Source organism: Pungitius pungitius, chromosome 21 (genome assembly GCF_949316345.1).
Source record: "Pungitius pungitius chromosome 21, fPunPun2.1, whole genome shotgun sequence".
Classification (NCBI taxonomy): domain Eukaryota; kingdom Metazoa; phylum Chordata; class Actinopteri; order Perciformes; family Gasterosteidae; genus Pungitius; species Pungitius pungitius.
The window spans coordinates 6487562-6507132 of record NC_084920.1 but is presented as its reverse complement, the minus strand read 5'-3'; the positions used below and the strand labels follow the sequence as shown (position 1 = coordinate 6507132).

At 47.4% G+C, this 19571-nt stretch overlaps 2 protein-coding genes across 7 annotated transcripts in view; one reads left to right on the top strand and one right to left on the bottom strand.

The window, feature by feature from the left end:
• Positions 1–2366, bottom strand: part of dock1 (dedicator of cytokinesis 1) — a 132205-nt gene extending 129839 nt beyond the window's left edge. For 2 of the 4 annotated variants that reach the window (XM_037464485.2, XM_037464486.2), the window contains exon 1: positions 2121–2366. In XM_037464485.2, the coding sequence (XP_037320382.2) occupies positions 2121–2163 (43 nt within the window). In that variant the 5' untranslated portion in view covers positions 2164–2366. The remainder of the gene's footprint in view (positions 1–2120) is intronic. The other 2 variants (XM_037464487.2, XM_037464488.2) reach the window with 1 other exon arrangement.
• A 1688-nt stretch (positions 2367–4054) lies between these two features.
• On the top strand, positions 4055–18929 carry c21h10orf90 (chromosome 21 C10orf90 homolog). 3 transcript variants are annotated; one of them, XM_037464081.2, is made up of 12 exons: positions 4055–4147; positions 4419–4567; positions 4690–5432; positions 8906–8972; positions 10751–10842; positions 12008–13199; positions 14410–14562; positions 14870–14979; positions 15210–15375; positions 16487–16550; positions 16913–17003; positions 18573–18929. In XM_037464081.2, exons 3-12 carry the CDS (start codon positions 4869–4871, stop codon positions 18609–18611), a joined length of 2538 nt encoding a protein of 845 aa, XP_037319978.2. In that variant the 5' UTR covers positions 4055–4147; positions 4419–4567; positions 4690–4868; the 3' UTR covers positions 18612–18929. The 3 variants fall into 3 exon arrangements, 2 of the variants coding, with proteins under 2 accessions (XP_037319978.2, XP_062416092.1); XM_062560108.1 differs by having other exon boundaries at positions 4084–4567; positions 12008–13121; XR_009942862.1 differs by lacking the exons at positions 16487–16550; positions 16913–17003; positions 18573–18929 and having other exon boundaries at positions 4082–4567; positions 14394–14562; positions 15210–15234.
• The last annotated feature ends 642 nt before the right edge of the window (positions 18930–19571 follow it).

The following is a 19571-nucleotide window of genomic DNA, read 5'->3' as shown; positions in this document are numbered from 1 at the left end:
AATGAATTATAAAATCTTAATAACTTAAAATCAAAAGATGTTAATATTGTTCTATATCCATACAGCTCATCTTATATTGCTAAAAAGCCAATGAGCTGATGAGGCTTTTGGTTGTCACGTAGACAATCGTAACCCAAAGCAGAACTAAAAAAAATGACTAAAATAAAAAAGGAACCAAAAGCAGTTCATGGCCTGTATTGTTGTTGTTTAGATTTTTGCTGTTATTACTGCGACACAAAACCTGGCTCAATTTCCAATATTGTTTGGTGCGATCCAACTCCATCCAGTGGTGTGAAACTCCCAGTGTGATAACAAATCCCTTTATTATCACCGCTTTTCTCGATGCAAGACAACATTTATTATTAAGGACTAAAGGAGACGGTTACACACACACACAAACACTAATAAAGCCACAGGGACATTATGAGAGCAGTAAACGGTACGACAAAAGTCTCGCTGAACCAGGAATAGATCCACAGTGAGCATAAGAGGTCTCACAGAGGGCTCATTACCACTACGTGGTCCAAACATACAGTGTCAAAGGTGCAATGGCTCTGCAGCACGTTGTCCCCTCTTTCGACATTCTAATGACTCGTCCGGTTTGGCGTGCAGTGAGCAAGATCTCGTGGATATTTGAGAATATACCCAAGCGGTCGTTACCCTCGAAGCGGCGTTCTTGTTAAAACGAGAGGAAACCTGTATCCTCTCAAGAAACACACTGGGCGATGAGAGTGCGTGGGCCGCAAACACAGCAGGCGCTCATTTGGAGGCTGTGGTCTGAGAGGAGCGTCGTGGCATCGAGGTGGAACCCGCTGGACTCGTCCATCGCTCGCAATCAGCATCCCCTGCACAGCCGCACGGCCTCAGTGTCACTAATGGTATCAGGACGCATATGGTGAGGTACGTTTGCTCACATCAACAACAACAAATCCATTGTAGCAAAACCTTTCTGGAACAAAAAATAAAAATGTGATTAGTGCTGGCGGAACTCGAACAGGACCGAGATGTTTTAGGGGATCCCCGAAAATATAAAATCCGGGTTATATTTGACTTAAAGTTATTTTAGACATCCGAGCAGAGTACATGCTGAATTGTGTCGCCCGTCTAAGTCCACACTAACATAAACAAGTCTATCAAAAGGTAAACAATTCATGCAACACCTCTCCAAAAAAACTTTCTGGTCGATCTTGCCTTCATGAGGGCATTCTCCAGTTTCTTCGTGGACGATCCATCACATCTCTCAATCACCAACATGTGTAATTGTGAACCCTTATGGAAATGTATTTACAAAAGGACATCTAAAGCGCCAAGTGAACTAACAGACTTTGTGGTCCCCAGGGGCCACAAATTGCACAAATCAAATCCTTGTGGTTTTGATTTGTCAATTTACACAAATGTAATGGTTTATGAGCATCTACAGGGAACCAGTGGGGCCAAGGACGTGTGCTACAATTGCACCGAACAAGCAGTCAGTCAAACGAGCGACAATACGTATGATAAACATCCACGTCTGCTTTGCAGCGAACGTCGGTCCTGCGGGTTTGTTTTCACAGACATAACGCCGCAGAATACTTTTACGTGGTGATTTCGTCCAGAGTACAACGGTGGAGGCTAAACGGAAACACGCTTTTCCTCGGGAACAGGGTTCCTGCTTTCAAAGCAGCCCGAAGAAGCGAGAACAGAAACAGACAACAACAAAAGAAGACCAAACAGGACTTTCGAGTAGCGGACGAAGGAGTGAGTGAGCAGGCAGCAAAGTTGAAGTGAAGACGTCACAAGTTATCCGTAGAAGCGAGTGAAGTAGCGCGCGGTGTAGGCCCCGGGTAACACAGGAAACAGCGCGCGCTGCAACTAGGCGCGCCTCGAACAATTCCCAATCCACGCGCACGCGGACACACACACATACACAATGGGAGGGCATTCCTTGTTTTTGGCGTTTCGCGTGAAACAAAGCATAACCGAGTTCACGAAACGATTCCCGCACACTCGAAACATGAAACAAATCTGCGCGGACTTCTGCCGCTCGCGCTCTTTCCCGAAACTTATGCACAGAGCTAGGGCAAGCTAGCGATGGAGGGTGCAAGTCCTGCTCCACCTTAGTTGTGTTAGTTGTTACGTACCCACGCCGTACTTTTCCCGTTTAGTGGGCACCCAGCGAGACATTATCCGCGTCGAGGCCGTGGCGTGGAGAAGGTCCAGATGTGACCCCCGCCGCCGCCGCCTCCTCCTCCGCTGGTGCTAAACGTTGACTTTCTTTTCGTTCTTTTCTTCAGTTTTCTCTGAGCTTCAGGGAGCCGCTCCGAGCAGCCATTTTCCACCAGTGACAGGACGCTCCGCAAGGGGGAGGAAGGGGACACGACTTGGTTTCAGCCCCGGGGGGGCGTTGGTGCAACAGGAGTGCCGATAAACTCTCACTGCCTCGGAAAAGAATGTTGTGAATGTCAAGAAATGAATGATTAAATAATTGGATGAACTTTTGAGACTTTGCTTGGTAATTAATCACTAAATAATAATATTTCCCAGAAATACATTTTTTTATTATTTTTTTAAATTCCTTAATTTTTAAATAAATCGTTTAATGATATATACCTTTAAATAGAAAAAAGTAGCCAACTTATCTTTTTTTCAACAACACAGTAATTTCATAAAATTAAGATAGATGTCTTAGTTGTCAATATGTTTTTTAAATAATACATAATGACTCCAAATGTGCCCTACCAAACGGCTTCAAAAAATTCTGTTTGATTTGAATGTGTGTTGCTATATGAGGCTTGAAGGAAGATACACAAATATCAAAGGCATAATAGTGTGTTCCTGGATTAATATTCATGATACATTAAATCCCCTACAATGGCGAACACACACAGAGAAGAGAAAGGTCAAAGTACAAATATCTTTTGTGCTTCAATGACCTGCGTTAAGTTAAAATAGCTTTTTATTTGAAGCCGTTAAGTTAAAATAGCTTTTTATTTGGTCACAGGCATAATTAAACTATTGGGGTTGTCAGTAAAACAATTGCTCTGCTTTATTCGGCTTGAAATAGAAATAGAGAAGAAATAAATAGTAACTAACATCCCACACAAATTGTTTGCTTATTTCAATCCTATAGTTAAAAGGCCTATCAAGGTATTACAACTGTAATCTTTGATAAGGGGATAATACACCTTTTTTTTGTTTGGTTCATCCACAGAATGATAATCCACGCTCTGCCTTTGTTCTTTAATGGGGAAGTTACAGGATCCAAAGGGAGATGTTTTCTTTTGAGCAGTTCTGTTGAACTAAGAGATCGGCGGTTGCACCTGGGCCTCAAGTTTCAATCTGCTTGTCTTAATTCGTGTGGTTTACAAAAATATTACATCCCTTCTATGGTTCTATCGCATCTTTTACAACAGTCTCTTAAACCTGTGACCACTCTCTCTCAGACCCGTGACCACACTCTCAGACCCGTGACCTCTCTCTCAGACCCATGATCTCTCACTCCTTTGCACTCACTACTTTCTCCACCTGTCGTGTTGGAGTGTTGCCAGCAGAGGGCAGTGTCGCTTTCAAACCTCTTATCACATCCAATAACCTCCATCTTTGACTCGTTCTCAAATCTGTCCTAACAAAATTGGTTTCTGGATTTTTTCTCATGCTCTCAGAGAAAATATTGTAAATTACATTACGCCATTGCATTATTATTCTCAATGTAGATTCTCAGCTTGAAAAGGTGTCTGGAAGCAGGTCATAGTTATTTAAGATATCTTTTTTTATTATCTTTTTCTTTGAAAGACTATTGGACTGAAGTTGCTTTGAAGGACATCTGGGGACTGCTTATCTGCTAAGAAACACTGAAATTATTTAAACATCCAAACCACTGCCAATTATCTTTTGGGAAGCAGTCGCATCTTTGACTAAATGTGTTCAACTGCCTCTAAATAAAAGCCAAAAGAGAATTTAGCCTCATCTTGGAAACACCCCTCACTCGTGGATTGTGGCATATCATGTGGGTCACAGCTACTTATCTGGGAGGACAGTGGCCCATTTCTAAGACAGCTTTGCAAATGTCACATGGCTCGGCTAGAGGCTGGAGGACAGCAGCGCCTCATCATCAGCCGACAACCACGAGATCACGAGGAAGAGCAGAAAGAAGAGGCTTTCTGAAGCAGTAAGTGACTCCTGGAATAACACAGATAATTAGCTCATTAGTGACGCTCTATCGCTTGTGAGGACGCCTGAATGTCAGGAAGTTTGGCGGCTAGTGTGTCTGACAAGCATCGAACCTCAAATTAGACAGTTTGTTAATTAAGATCGTAATGGTGCGCTTTGTATAAATGGAAAGCATTGCATCAACAAGTGTTGCTGTTGTTATTGTTTTTTCTATTGGCCCACCCACCCCTCTGTCTCCTTCCATCTCCCTCTTCGTATTGGATGTTCAGCCCTCAGTAGCTCTTTTGTTCGGTGAAGCATTCCTCACAATGTGACAGGCCGCACTGGAGACGGTACTCGCCAGGACTTAGTTTCATCATCTCAGTGTTTACTTCAGAGGAGTCAGGAGTTGGATGCAAGTGAAAGGGGGCGTGTTTTGGTAAGTAGTATCACCAGCAGCACTGCGGAGTGGTCTAATAACCAAAATGATGTATTTATAATCTGGAATCATTTGCACCTATTTCTAAATCACCTCTGTATTATGACATCTTCTCATCACAGATCTGTGAAATCACCAGGCTTTCTTTTAGCTCCTAATTCCTTGCAGCAACATTTCTAGCATGCCTCATGGCCAGAAGTCCCATTGAGCCAGTGGAGTCTCATTACCACGTCCTCTGTAAAGGGCTTCTATTGAGGCCTGACACCCGAGAGCAGTGAGTGGTTACCTGAGCTCCAGAGGGATGACTCTCCGGAGGCCAGCCGCCCACCTACCGAGAGCTCCGAGCTGGAGGAGATCAGGGGACGAGTCCTACTGGGAGAGCTTGATACCAGAAGGGGAGGTTTCTCGCCCTCAACGCCAACCTCGGCCCCAGAGTGCCATCGAAGGAGGACGCCGGCTGGACGGATGGCTGGAGCACCTGCAGAGGATAGAGAGCGAACTTCTCAGAGGTCATAACCAGGCTCCAGCTTTCAGTGATTGGACGACATCCACAGAGCCAACCCGACCTGTCTGGAGACAGCCGCAGGTCCCGTCCTACAGCAGGGCCTCGTCTTCATGTGGGAGTCCCAGCATGTGTGAGAGCTCGCTAGGCAGCCAGGAGTCCCTCCCAACGGGCTTCTTTTCTCCTCCGGAGCGCAGAGGAAGCTTGGAGACAGTTCACATAATGCAGACCCCGAGGAAGGAGAGCGCTCAACTCAGCTGTCTCGCTCCGGTCAAAATCGGCTGGCTGCCAATTCAAAGAAGAGTGACGCGGGTGGATGATGCTTGTAACCAAAACCAGTCTTTGGACCACTCTGCGAGCCAGGTAAAACACATATAACCACCCACAAGGCCTCAAACATTTCATCAAGTCTTTTCTGATGCTAAAGATATTTCTGGATCTCTCTACATTTTGGGGAAGATTTGAAGAAATTAGAGACGCAATGCTGGTCTTGACCTGCAGAAATAAAAGTAACCCAGTTCATTTTTGAAAGGCCTCCCTTCATTTAATTGAGATTTACTTTGAAGCATTTAGAATCCTCCTCTCACAGAAACCTCTTAAAGAAAAAACATTTTTGTTTTCCCTTACTTTTTGAAACCCGGCCCTTGGAAAGATGCTGGGCTGATTTACTCTGGATTTGGCACCGACCGCGACTCAAGCTGTGATTCTGACATGTTAGTGAGACCTGCGAGTCTGAAAGTAAAGAGCTGTGTAGTGGAGGCGATGCCAGGCGAGGCCGGGCAGAGAGAACTACACAGGCCACGGAGAGCCATTTGCAGTCGAGTCTCGGTTACCCAGGGAGAAGGCAGAGCTCCGGCGGCCTGTGAAAACAGCTTACTCGGCAGGAACGCCACGCATTCTCAAAAGGTTTACGACTCCTTTGGAGCTGTGACGGGAAATATTGAGCATTGTGCCCTGAGAGGATTCAAGTCAATGTACAGAGACAATTCCATGGGGGTACTACCGACTGAACTGATGATTTGACTTCAAAATCAATAAGTTGCTGTGCTGCAGCACAGATTAAGCACATTCCTTCCATTCCACAAAATTTTACTCCAAAAAATAAGTTGACAGTATTTTCCTATTATCAGTGTGATAAAAAACAGATATCCAAGCTGAAACGCTGTAAAAACCATTGACTCTCAATATAAACAAAGGAACAAAAATGAAACATTTTGAACAACAGTTTTCTGATTTCTGCATTGGGAAAACATGCAAATAAGCACCTTTTTTGTCAGATGAGGAAGCTGGTGCAGGCGGAAGGCAGGCAGGCAGGCAGGACTCAAACGCAGAGTTTTCAGAAGGTGATCTTTATTCACCACAGAACCAAACAGAAGCCAAAAACGTGCACCAACGAGGACTGACATGGACAATGACGCGACAAAGGACAACTGGCACACAGGGCTTAAATACACAAGGGAGGTGCAGGTGATTGGACACAGGTGGAATCAATCACGCAATCACAAGACAAGGCAGGAAGTGAAGTTAACCCAGGACCACAAGAGACATGAAACTTCAAACTAAAACAGGAAGCGAAGCCAAACCGTGACAGAACCCCCCCCTCAAGGACCGAATTCCAGACGGTCCTAAAGGGGAGCAGAACCGGAAAAAATCAGACAAGGGGAGGGAGGGTGGGGACCCGACGATCCTGGACCGCGCGGGGAACTCCGGGTGATGGCGGCCATGTGTCGGGTCCTTCGGGGGGCCGGCCGGGCCTCAGGGTCTCGGGGGTTCTGGCGGGGCGGCGGCCGGGCCTCAGGGTCTCGGGGGGTCTGCCGGGTCGGCGGCCGGGCCTCAGGGTCTCGGGGGGTCTGCCGGGTCGGCGGCCGGGCCTCAGGGTCTCGGGGGGTCTGCCGGGTTGGGGGCCGGGCCTCCGGGTCTCGGGGGGTCTGCCGGGTCGGCGGCCGGGCCTCAGGGTCTCGGGGGGTCTGCCGGGTCGGCGGCCGGGCCTCTGGGTCTCGGGGGGTCTGCCGGGTCGGCGGCCGTGCGTCGTGGCGGGGGGCGCCGAGCAGTGCGGCTCCGGCGTCGTCGTGGCGGGGGGCGCCGAGCAGTGCGGCTGCGGCGTCGTCGTGGCGGGGGGCGCCGAGCAGTGCGGCTGCGGCGTCGTCGTGGCGGGGGGCGCCGAGCTGTGCGGCTGCGGCGTCGTCGTGGCGGGGGGCGCCGAGCTGTGCGGCTGCGGCGTCGTCGTGGCGGGGGACGCCGAGCTGTGCGGCTGCGGCGTCGTCGTGGAGGGGGGCGCCGAGCAGTGCGGCTCCGGCGTCGTCGTGGCGGGGGGCGCCGAGCAGTGCGGCTGCGGCGGCCCAACCCCTGACCCCACCCCCCCCTCAAGGGCCGGATCCCAGACGGCCCTTAGGGGTGGGGGGGAGAGGACCAAGGGATGGGAGGGAGGGGGCACGATCAGGGGCCGTGGGGACGGGCCAGGAGGCTGGACTCTGGGGGCCGGAACGGGCGGAGGCTGGACTCTGGGGGCCGGAACGGGCGGAGGCTGGACTCTGGGGGCCGGAACGGGCGGAGGCTGGACTCTGGGGGCCGGAACGGGCGGAGGCTGGACTCTGGGGGCCGGAACGGGCGGAGGCTGGACTCTGGGGGCCGGAACGGGCGGAGGCTGGACTCTGGGGGCCGGAACGGGCGGAGGCTGGACTCTGGGGGCCGGAACGGGCGGAGGCTGGACTCTGGGGGCCGGAACGGGCGGAGGCTGGACTCTGGGGGCCGGAACGGGCGGAGGCTGGACTCTGGGGGCCGGAACGGGCGGAGGCTGGACTCTGGGGGCCGGAACGGGCGGAGGCTGGACTCTGGGGGCCGGAACGGGCGGAGGCTGGACTCTGGGGGCCGGAACGGGCGCTGACGGGCGTCTCGGCGCCGGAACGGGCGCTGACGGGCGTCTCGGCGCAGGAACGGGCTGGGGCGAGCGTCTTTGGGCCGGCTCAGGAGCCGGGGCTGGAGGGGTTCGTCTCCTCCTCCTCCTCGGGCTCTTCCTCGGGTTGAGGATGTCCCGTAGCTCGAGGCACGCCTTTTGATAGCTTCTGGGCCCGAAAACAAAGTTTGTCTTCCGCTGCCAAAATGGACTTCTCACGTCCAAGTAGTCGGGGCCCAGATCGCTCCAAGACTCTGCTGAGTCCTTCTTTGGTCGCGTCATTCTGTCAGATGAGGAAGCTGGTGCAGGCGGAAGGCAGGCAGGCAGGCAGGACTCAAACGCAGAGTTTTCAGAAGGTGATCTTTATTCACCACAGAACCAAACAGAAGCCAAAAACGTGCACCAACGAGGACTGACATGGACAATGACGCGACAAAGGACAACTGGCACACAGGGCTTAAATACACAAGGGAGGTGCAGGTGATTGGACACAGGTGGAATCAATCACGCAATCACAAGACAAGGCAGGAAGTGAAGTTAACCCAGGACCACAAGAGACATGAAACTTCAAACTAAAACAGGAAGCGAAGCCAAACCGTGACATTTTTAATAAGATAATGCATGATTTTCATTTTTTACAGCATGCATTTTCAGAAAAAGTAAAAGTCAAGTTTCATGGAGATATCTATTGGTTCAATTAATTTTACCCCTGAACTGGTAGTGTCTCCCTTTAAGGGTTAACTACACAACATTTAATGTATTGTTGCTGTTCAACCGACCCATTGATAATGTTTGTGCTAAGCTAATCATCAGCTTTCTACTTACCAAATAAACACACAAGTGTTATGTCATCTTACTGTAAGCAAGATAACATCATGTGAAATCGACGCCAAAGGTACCTGTTGTGTCTAATATCTTTGGCTCTTTTTCTTTATACATATAGGTGAAATTGAAACAAGCAATCACTCCAACATTTCGGATGAATCGAGCAACAACCCACAGGCTGCAGGGTATGTAGCCCTCAACACGTTCTCATTCCAACCGGACCCATGCTCTTTGTCAGAGCCGCGGGCGTCACAGCCACAACATTGCTGTGAACTCAAACAAAAAAACCTGCTTGGTTAGGTCGAGGAATAACATTGAGTTTGGTGCTAAGATAAACTGGGAAACCCGTCACAACCGTCACTTACTTCAAGATAACCAAGTCAAAACACAAAGTAGTTCTCTCACAAACAGAAAGCTCCCCGACTTTCTTTAGTGAAAACACCATGACTCCGTTTTAAGTGACGTTTAGTGCCTGATCACTGCCAGAAGAAATATGGCCGCGGGTCAGGGTAACTGCAGGGGCCGGGTTTACCTGCCTCTAATGAGCTCCTTGCAGCAGTTTGGCTCCTGTCCTCCGTACCAACACTTTAGACCCCCCTCAAACAAATGCCGATTTCCTGCACAACCAGTCCCAGCTGTGGTGCCACAGTGTCCTGGCAGGACAAAGGAAGCTATTTAAAAAGGTGATGAAAACAGAAAACGAGGAGGGGGGCACAGTGATAAGGAGAGAAGCTGACTCATTTGAGAAGCAGCCCACGCTAATCTCTGAACACGGCGTCCCAACACTCACTGAGTTTGATCTGAGGTTTGATCTCTCAGCCCTGACCCTGTTGATACTTAGATTTTATAGACATGGCCCCGGCTACCTCAAATCAAAGAAACCTATCCATGGCAGAAGGGAACTTTGACAGAAAGTGCAGGGGGTTTTTTTAGCACCAGAGACCTTATTAATATGATGTACACTGTAAAAATCCACATTTACAGGCTGTGATGACATAATGAATGTATTCATTTTCAGTAATGCTCTTAGATCATAACGAGGTTACTAGTCAATCAAATAGACAAGAAATATTCTCATTTTCAGATACTTCCCAGGGATTAGTAATTCTATGCCGGTGCATGTACACAACAAATTGGCCATGGCTTTAATCCCATCAGTGACAGCTTCATGCAGAACCAGAGGTACTTTAAATCTGACTCGAGACACTTTGTGTTAAGACAGAATGGCCACTTTCTCCTGGCTCATACTACTGCTATTGGGATGAACACACGAGGACGAGGAATGAATTGGGAGCGGGTGGGTCCACATAGCGTATTTGCCATATGGCCTTGCTTCTTTATTTTCCTCCGTGATAGTAAGCTGCTGTTGTTTCCGAACAAAATGGTAATTTGAGTTGAGGTAATGGAGGTAATGAGAGAAGCTCTTTCAAGAGCGAGGGTTAGCGTGGGGCCCTTTAAAAAGAAAGACATGACACATATAGTGATGGAGGCAGGTGTCAGAAACAGCCATTATGGCACCTCTAAAGACAATCCTCTGTATTTTCGGGTGTAATCACATTTGCCAATTGGTGCAGTTTTCACCTTGTCCCCTGCTTTCTCCCTCAAAGGGAGGGGGAAAAAAACAACACGTACTATCTACACAGCATTCAAGGGGTTATCACAACGTGAGAGCCAGTCACCATAGCAACAGCAGCAGGTGGAAATGCAGCCAGGCAGGCAGGGAGTCAAGGCGGCAATAGTCAGGCCTGAGAGGCAGAAAAGTCAAGCTGCTTTGTCTCCTGGGGAGGCACAGAAGTGGCTCCAGGGCGGGGCTAGATTCACTTTACTGCGCCAACGTCAATTATTGACACTGTCAACATTGCCATACAGTCAGAGGAACGCCTGAGTTGTGTTTGTCCGTGTGTAAAAGAGACAACACGTTGAGTGAGGCGTGTGACAGTTTGTTTTTGCCGTCATGATGTAGATGGAGAGGTGGAGAAAAGTCACGGCGGCCCATACGCCTTGTGTGTGAAGACGTGGCAGGCTCCTGATCAAGACTCTTCCATTACTAAACAGGTAACTGACCTCCTCTGATTGAATGTTTTCACGTGAGCTCAGGAGGGGTCTGTGTGTCTGGGAGTGGGGTCTGCAATGCCTATGCTGCTGTTGTGCTTTCTGAGGCATAGGCCACTGTGGTTTATTTATAAATATGATGAACATAGAGCATAGATCCGTTCGTTTAAAAGCTGAGGGAAACAACACTCAGCGACAATAGTTCGTAGACAGTTAATGGGGTGGAATATTTAGAAATTACAGGTGAAATTTAAAAAGGTGAAATCCTCCACAGAGCTTCAAAAAGTGGCTAAACATACCACACAAATATAGCAGTTCAAATGATGCCCAAAACACTGAAATACTTATTTACACACAGGCACTTTGCTGATGTCATCTTTTTTTATGGACCGTTTTCTGCAGCTTTTATCCAAAGCATTGTCAAATTAGACATTAGACGCACTGATGACAACATGTCTAGTTGCTGCCTTATTCAAGATTCAAGAGGAACAGATTGTCTCCAGCCAAAATTAACCCTGTATATTTAATATTGTCAACAGCCACACAGTGTTTCAGAAATGCCAATGGCTATATCCCATATTTTGTTAAGAAAATACTGTATATTTACGCAAAACATTGAAAGACGAGGGATATGGGTGGCGTGACACCTCGTGAGCCCTGCTGGGGAGTACAACAACAGGCACATATCTGCATTTTTCCATGCTTCATAAAACACCATCAGACTTCTCTGGGGCCACGACCAGAACCCTTTGCTTTTACTTGCCTCGCAGTTTCCATCGAGAACAGAGTCTCATTGTAAAACTGTGAGGGGATAAGTCGCACTGTGTGCTAGCTCGTCCTGCTCCAGTGGCTACTGGGGCTGTGTCAAGCATGGGGAGAGTCATCTGACTAAAGAACAAACAGCAGAGCCCTGAAGAAATACAAGACAGCTGACCCGCTGTTGATATACTGTTGTTGTATTGTTTCTTTATGCATTATGCATCGTTTTCTTTATTCGTCCCTAGAAAACATGGGCTCAAATGGGCTTGATGAACCCCCAGCATATGTTTTATTGTGTTGATTAATGACAAAACATTTAGCAGGAGGCACAGGGGGTGGACTGGGGTTCCCGTGCTTAATTAAGGATCTTTATCACAGAGAATCTCTTTCTTCTTCTTTCATCCCCCAGGTGCCAGAAAGTCGGAGCTTGCCTGCTCTCGAGGGGGACCGAAGTGGAGGGGTTCAAGCTCTGAGGAGAGGCTGGAATACCAACAGGGTGTCAGCTTTCCCTGGAGGCAGCCAGTCCAATGTCCTCCCCACAGGGAACGGCTCAGTTACCAATAGGTCCTCGCAAATGAAAACAAGCAGCGCAACCCCCCTCCAGCAAGCCCCGGCGCATCAAACAACTTTCGCCGACCCCATCCCCAACACAAACAAGTCCCACACGCCTTTGCACAGGACAGGCGGTGCTCAGCCTGTGAGGGCCACAGTCCCGTCACACATACAGACCAACTCCGGCGCGACCACACTAATCCCTCAGAACACGGCCGGCTTCTCCTCCATCACCATCTCCTCCAGGAGAGTGAGCAGATCGGCCAGTTTGCCCGTCTCCGACGCCCGCCCCGCCGAGCCACGTCCCCTTCCGTCCATGGACCCGAACTGCGGGCAGGTCACGGTGCAGAGGAAAGCCACCATCGTCAAAGTGACGGAGCGGAGGACCATTTCCAGCCCCTTCTCGGGCACCACAAGAGGGGGGACACCGCCGGCTGGCGAGGCTTCGGACACGGTGGTCCACAGAAGAAAGGCCACCATCATCAAAGTGACGGAGCACAGGGAGAGCTACAGTCCAGCCAAGGAAGAGTCTGGGACGAGGCACCCTGGGTACAGACACAGCTACTCCGAGGGGGTGTACGAGGAAAACAGCACGTGGAGTCAGGGGAGACTTTCACAGCACTGTGCGGCACCCTCTGGATTCCACCTGGATTCCACAGGGAGGCCAAACTCTGCTGTAGCACCACATACGTCCCCTTTGGATCCAGTGGAAAACAATGGAGCACTGCGCAGGTCCACGCTGAGACTTTTCGTGAGCAGCCCCGCCGACGTTGCAGCGGCCAAACCCTCAGAGGTTTCTCCAAGGGCGACTGCACAGAGACCGGACAGGTCGCACAGACCACAGAGCTGCTACGGCAATATGTTTGGACACACAAAGCCAAGCAAGGAGGAGGTGACGCATCCAGACGGCAGGAAATGGAGCTTTGGGCTCCCACAGGGGGCCAATATGAACTCCAGCGGTAAAGAAGCAGGTGAGCCGGCGGCAGACGCCTTCGAGCCAAACGCCATGAGGAGGGCGTCCTCCTGTCTGACTCTCATCAAGGCCCCGGGTAGGTTTCTCTGTCCCACCCTTACAGTCTTCCTGTCAGCACACAGGCCCCCTTTGTCTCTGATCTCCTTTTTTCAAAGGATGGTGAGCTCTAAATATATATATATATATATATATCCACCTCCTCAGTGCTTTTTGGGTGTTCTAGCTTGAAGGTATTACACACACACACTGCGGCGCTCCGGGGGCCAAACTCTCCGGTTTGATATGGTCCTTTGACTCGGATTTCTTATTGATAGGTGTGTTATTTTATTCAGAGGGCTCCATTATCAGATGCCTTGGCAGCGACTGAGACTCGTGGCTGCCCGATGTGAAAGCAGAGGCCCGTTGGCATCTACTGACGCTTTATCGTTTTCCACTTCCTTCATTTTCTCGCACATCTCTTTGCACGTATACTCTATTCTGGTCACCCTTCTCGCCGGCAGAACAAGGGAGGAAAAAAAATTGACAAGCCGCTAAACATGCATTAGGATGTGTTAGAATCTCCATTTTGGCATCCAGATTCTGCAATTTAGCAGTCATATTGGTTTTCTGTCGTTGTAATCATCTGATGGGGACCAATGTCTCTTGGCACTGTCACATTGTGGGATCCAAATCCCCCTTGAGCGGTATTGTCCTCTGCAGGTTGAAGTATTTGGAACGTTTTTTGGGGTTATGGTTTGCAAGGGAAATATAAGGGAGGTCAAGGTTAATTCATTGTGCTCAACATTTTGGTAAATAGACTTAATTAGATTAGAGGATCAATACCTCTCTCATATCCAAAAGTGGTATCGATCTAACTCTTGGCTAGAAAGTGAATTGGGTTTATTACCCAAAATGTTGGATCTTTACTGTTACGGTAGGCAGCCATGATTTAAATGCACAGCTGTTTTAAAGTTTTTTTTAGTCCAAGTCTGATCTCACGCTGTCATAAGTAAGTTGCACATCGAGGTGCAAGTTCTGACGAAATCACATTAAGAGGGTTTTGTTTCTGCTGACTTGTTCTTTGTTCGTGATGTCTTGTCACTGTGTGAAATTATTCATTATTCCTTAATCACTTTCATTAGGAGCGTCATCAATTAATTACGCTGGGAGGCCCCGAGGCCTTAAATGCAACCTTTGGTACAGTCAACCTGCGCTATATGGGCAGGACTTTATGAAATCATTTGAATCTCAAATGTGTCACTGTTTCACCCACTCCTCACTCGCATCACAGCACTGGTGCCTTTCAGATCCCACCTCGCAGCAGTCTCAGGAGGAGGTGCTCGCCCTCAATGCAGCTGCCGTCATAGCAAATATAAAACTACTAAGGAAACTAAGCAAGAAGAAAACACCAAATGGCAAATCTCAGAAGGACGGTGCTGCGTCTCCGCCGGAAAACATTGGTATTATTTCTACCCTCATTCGCTCCCACGCAATCATTATTTTTCACCTTATAAAACATTGATCTTTACTCCAATTAGCTGAAAGTGTTGCGAGCTCAACACTTTGCTTGCAGAGCTACAGCAACATCAACACACATCCAGTGAAACCCACGGCTCTTCTGTACTCTCACTATTTGATTAATGCCAAGGAGTAATTTGTCATGGCAGGCCCAGAGGGACTTGTAGCTTTGTGCCTGGGCACGCAAAGCCAACGGAGGTGTAAACAAGATGCAAAATGTTTGATTTTTCTCTCCTTCGCTTGTGACAGATGAGGGGAAGTGTGTGAAGCCGCCGCCGGATGAAGGAACAATCCGGGGCCACAGCCAACTTAATATCGCTTTTGAAACGGATGGATCACCTCAAACTATTTCTTTGCAGGTGAGTTCAGAGGTATTTCTAAACAAGATAATGGATATTACATTTTCCTAATGTGTTTTTCTCTTTTTGACAAAATCCCTTTTTTATCTCACCTCTCAGGGTTTACCTTAACCCCTTTCGGGGATCCGCCCCCCATGCTTTGAACCCCTGAAGTAGACCACAACCTCAGTCACAGCGATTGACATATTTCTGCAAATATGTTTCTGTTTTATTTTCCCCTGGTCTGGCAGGATGCACTGCAGAGGTCCAGGCCAGACTTCATCGGCCGTTCCCAGAGCCGACTGCGAGAACTCGAGCGAAGGGCCCGGGAGAGGAGGGATCTGGCCGATTGGGAAGACCCACGGCGGGACGTCAGGCAGAGGAGAGGCCGCGGTGTCCGGGGAAGCTCTCTGAACGGTACGGTGCGAGCAGTCACCTCTCTCATGCTGCCCATTGTTCCATCGCAGCTGCAGTGGCTGTTTGCCACATCATAATCACACACACATACAGACACGGAACAAAGAGCGAGGGGAGGGGGGGGTTTCAGCCGATGTGTGCTGTTTTTCAATGCTAAGACCAATCTTTTTGGATTTAACGTGGGGATAGGTAACATGGCTAAATTATACATGATATTAACATTTATTTTTGGCTCGAGTCAGTGCAAATTGACTGAAGTCCACGGCTGATACCCACGATACTGAGTAGGCAGTAGTTAAAACTAATCAATAATACATCATTAAGATTTTATAGTTTCATGAAGCTACAGACATTGTATTTACCAATGCAACATACATTAAATGCACTGGGGGAATGCTAAAGCAGAGCATTATATTGGTGGTGGATCATGTAACAGGCCACAATCTGAAATGTAAAAAAATAGACATTTTCATCTTAGCTTTCTTTAGGCCAACGGTCAAAAAGCATATCTGAGAGAGAAAGCCTCCACGGCAGGCTAAGCTGTGGCTAAATACAATAAAAGCCACTCAAATGAAGCTATGAAAGAAATGCCTTTATTGAGGATACTGTATATATGTTTGCAAGTGCTCCTCTGTTGAATGATAGGGAGCCATCATTGGATTACAGCAAAGATTTGTCTGTGACCTTCAAACGTCATTAAGCTTAGACACAACGTCCTGTCAGATGAGTTTCCCTTTCAGTGTACAAGGCATCCCAGTAAACAATAAAGAATTTAAAGATTTGTGACAGTAGACGTGCAGCTCTCTCTGCCCTCTGCTGGCTTCGATTGAAAAACACACCACTGAGTCAATGGCAGTTTGGAAAGTAAAATAAAAGATGAGAAAACTCAATTTCACCTGCGAACATGTATGAAACGTGGTGAGATTGTTCTTCATAAAATATCTTCAGTCAAGATGGTGGAATGCATGTTAAAATGATCTTGTTTATTCTTGCAGGAGATTGCAACATGATCCTTTTTTTCTGATACACTGCCACGATTCAACCTTTGACTCAATCGGCATTATGCATGTGCGTGCGTGTGTGAATGTGTCATACACGCTCCTGTTTGCAGATAACCTTTTCAAACTCAGAGACAGAGCCATTGCTGGGAAAGCGATTCAGCCGGGATCTAAGCGGTGAGTTTTCCTCTCAAAGTCTTCCTTGGCATTCTGTCAGATGCATCTTCTTTGACAAAATGCGTTCTTATCTGTCGCGTTGCTTTCACGTGTGAAGACAGAGCCTGTATCAGTATCATCTCAAAACAAAACATGCTGCTTTTGTTCCTGTGCCAAGACTTTTGCACTACTTATGCTCCTTTTTTCCCCGTCCTTGTCTCACAAGGTGTTAGACCTGTGTCAGAATATAGTGTTCCATGTAGTTTAGTAGGGGTGCATAGAAAGTCAATGCGCATTTCTCGCCATTTCAAAATAATATTAATCCTATTCTGACATTTGTCCAGCAACTCATAAAAGACACAGAATGAATCATTGTGTTACAGGCCGCCTGCAGAGGTGAAGAGAAAAAAAGAGGAGGAGAAGAGGAGGGAGGTGTGTTTGAGCAACAGGCAGCGAATGGGACTTTTCAAAAAGGTAACCTTTAAATCTTTAATTGTCAAAGGTGAGTGAATTCAAAGGTGAGTGAATTCAACCAGGCTGAATTTGGGTTGACAACAATATTTTGTCCCTTTTTCCCTTGAAGGAATAGTGTCGGGCCTAAAAAGCAAGAGAAGATCTTAAGCAACATGTTACACATTACATAATGTCAACAGAGAGTGAAATAATGGACGAAAACCTTCCTACTGATTAAAATAAGATGATGTAAAAGCACCACACCTGCCTTTTTAGAGCTGTTATTCATTAATGTCTATGCAGAAATTATGGACTGAATCCCCAAATCCCTGAAAACATGGAACAAAGCAAATAATCTCAGTACAGCTTGCCACAGTGTTTACAACATGCCAGAGACACTAAACTCAACATTAATTGTGTATACGACCCACAGGCAATTAAGCAAGTGATAACACAACTTTCCTCGGTATGCACAATTAAACATCCTAAGCAACGGCCAACAATGGCGGGTTTTCTCTTTACGCCAGTGCAGCTCTGGAACATGAAGTCTTTTGATTGCCTAAGTCCATTGGGGTCAACCGAGACGACTTATAGTGGAACACTCAAAGGGCGAAGGACATTTATGAGAAGGCCTTAAAAACACAAAAACATAGACCAGGGGGGAGCAAGGGGTGCACAGTGTATTTCTGAGTATTCTCCGGGTGAGGCGGACAAGTTGGCCTTGTGGGAAGGTGACATAATACAATACGTTATATACATCACGGCCTGAGAGGGATTGATTCCTTTTGATGTTGTGCTCCATTGAAATTACTGACGTATGAATTCACATAACTTTATGTGCGCAGCCTCTGCTTCTGTATTTTAGTAAAATCTTCACTTTATACTCCTTACTGTTGGTAACTCAGCGATACTAGATTTGGTTCTGATAAACTGATTGTACGAAGCTTAACATCAAAGAAACATAAAAAAAAATAAGATGTGCAGATGAAGAAGAAATGTCTCATAACACTGAATATATATGATGTGGCAGGATTGCTAGAGCTTGTTTTTTCTCTCAGAACAACAAGCTTCTTCATCCACTAGATGTCGCTGCGTTGCAATTTTTCAACACGTCTCCTGGGAATTTGATTCAAAAATCCCATTTCACATTTCTTCCTGTGCATAAAGAAGTTGTTGTTAGTTTTTTTTTTACCGCGTGATCTATATTTATTACCCGGGACAAATTTAGATTTTTCTGAAAGGAATCGCACACATTCGTTCTCCTTCCCCGGTCACTATGGAGACCAACCGTGAACAGTGTCATTGTGCTCAGTGTGTGAGGCCTGTGTTCCCGGGTTCAGTGGCACAGAGAGAGGCACGGTGCCGTGCCACCATTCAGCCTGAGCTGCACACTGTGTTTGTGGCCACAGACGCACCGCTGCTGTGGCAGTGATCAAGCTTGATCCTGGAACAACGAGCGGTAAAACCATGAACGTGTGCCTTTCGCTGGATTTGCAAGAAAGGCCTCGTTGGTTTTCGAGGGGTCGACCGGTGACCCACGGGCACCGAGTCTTTTAGTAATCTGAGTTTTTTTCTGCTTTCTGGTTGCAGAAACTGCTGGATCAGATTCTTCAAAGGAGCAACAGCTGAACGAATGACAACAGATGAAGAAGATGATGCCTGTCGGATTGTGTAACAGACTGATGGAGTGAGCTGTGGCCTCTGACAGAGTTGAACTATCAGTGTAGGTCATGGCACAGCGTCTGCCTGTCTGCTGTAGTTCCATGACTTATTATCCAAGTTCCGGAGGTCCACATCTGTTTTCCTGAAAGATAAATCCGTGGTAATCTTTCAGAAACCCAAAAGGTCAATTAACATCGCTTAAGAGTCAGAACCTTTGAAGAGTATTCTGCCCATGCACTTAAATATTCTGGTGTGCAATAATACAAATAAAAAAACATATTTTTCCCAGTTTCTCTTATTGCAACTACCTCGTAATCCAACATTGATAAACCTGTTGACTTGTTTTAATGTGTCCATCATTATTTGGATAAATCAGTTTAGTTTTTTGACATGGTAGACAGAATATACGTGATGCACATATGCTCGGTTTTGGTAAATGACTGTCTTTTTTTTGCAAACATTGTCACAGAATTGTCTTTTGAGAAAAACAGATGCTTGTATTCTGGGCACAGCTGTCCCAGCTGCACTTGCAGTGTTCAATTACAAATGCAACATGATCAAAATGAACGTATGAAATCGGTCACAAACCAGATATCATACGAATGAACCCAGTTTGATGTACGATATAAAGCAGCAACGCATGCTTTTCGTCTGTGTTATCTTGTTCTCACTTGATTGCAAATGGACTTTCTTTCTCCAGAATACTCCATGTAATGGGATGCAGGGTGAGCTTCTCTCACGCAGTCACTTCCGCATGATCTCATGTGATGTGGAGCTGTGATATGAGAGAGAATCATTCATTACACCGCCCGGCCCTTTTCGGGACCGGCCTTCAACCGTCGTCTTCCTCATTATAACTGAAGTGGGCTCTTCCATCGTTCAGCTATTGGCTGTGAGATGGAGGAATGTGACCTCTTCTCGTTAACG

Bases quoted from the DNA above. Each gene is read 5' to 3' on its own strand.
- c21h10orf90 (XM_037464081.2), top strand. From the start codon at position 4,869: ATGACTCTCCGGAGGCCAGCCGCCCACCTACCGAGAGCTCCGAGCTGG. The intron at 5,433-8,905 runs GTAAAACACATA...TTATACATATAG, and splicing joins TGGACCACTCTGCGAGCCAG to GTGAAATTGAAACAAGCAAT. The intron at 14,563-14,869 runs GTATTATTTCTA...CGCTTGTGACAG, and splicing joins GTCTCCGCCGGAAAACATTG to ATGAGGGGAAGTGTGTGAAG.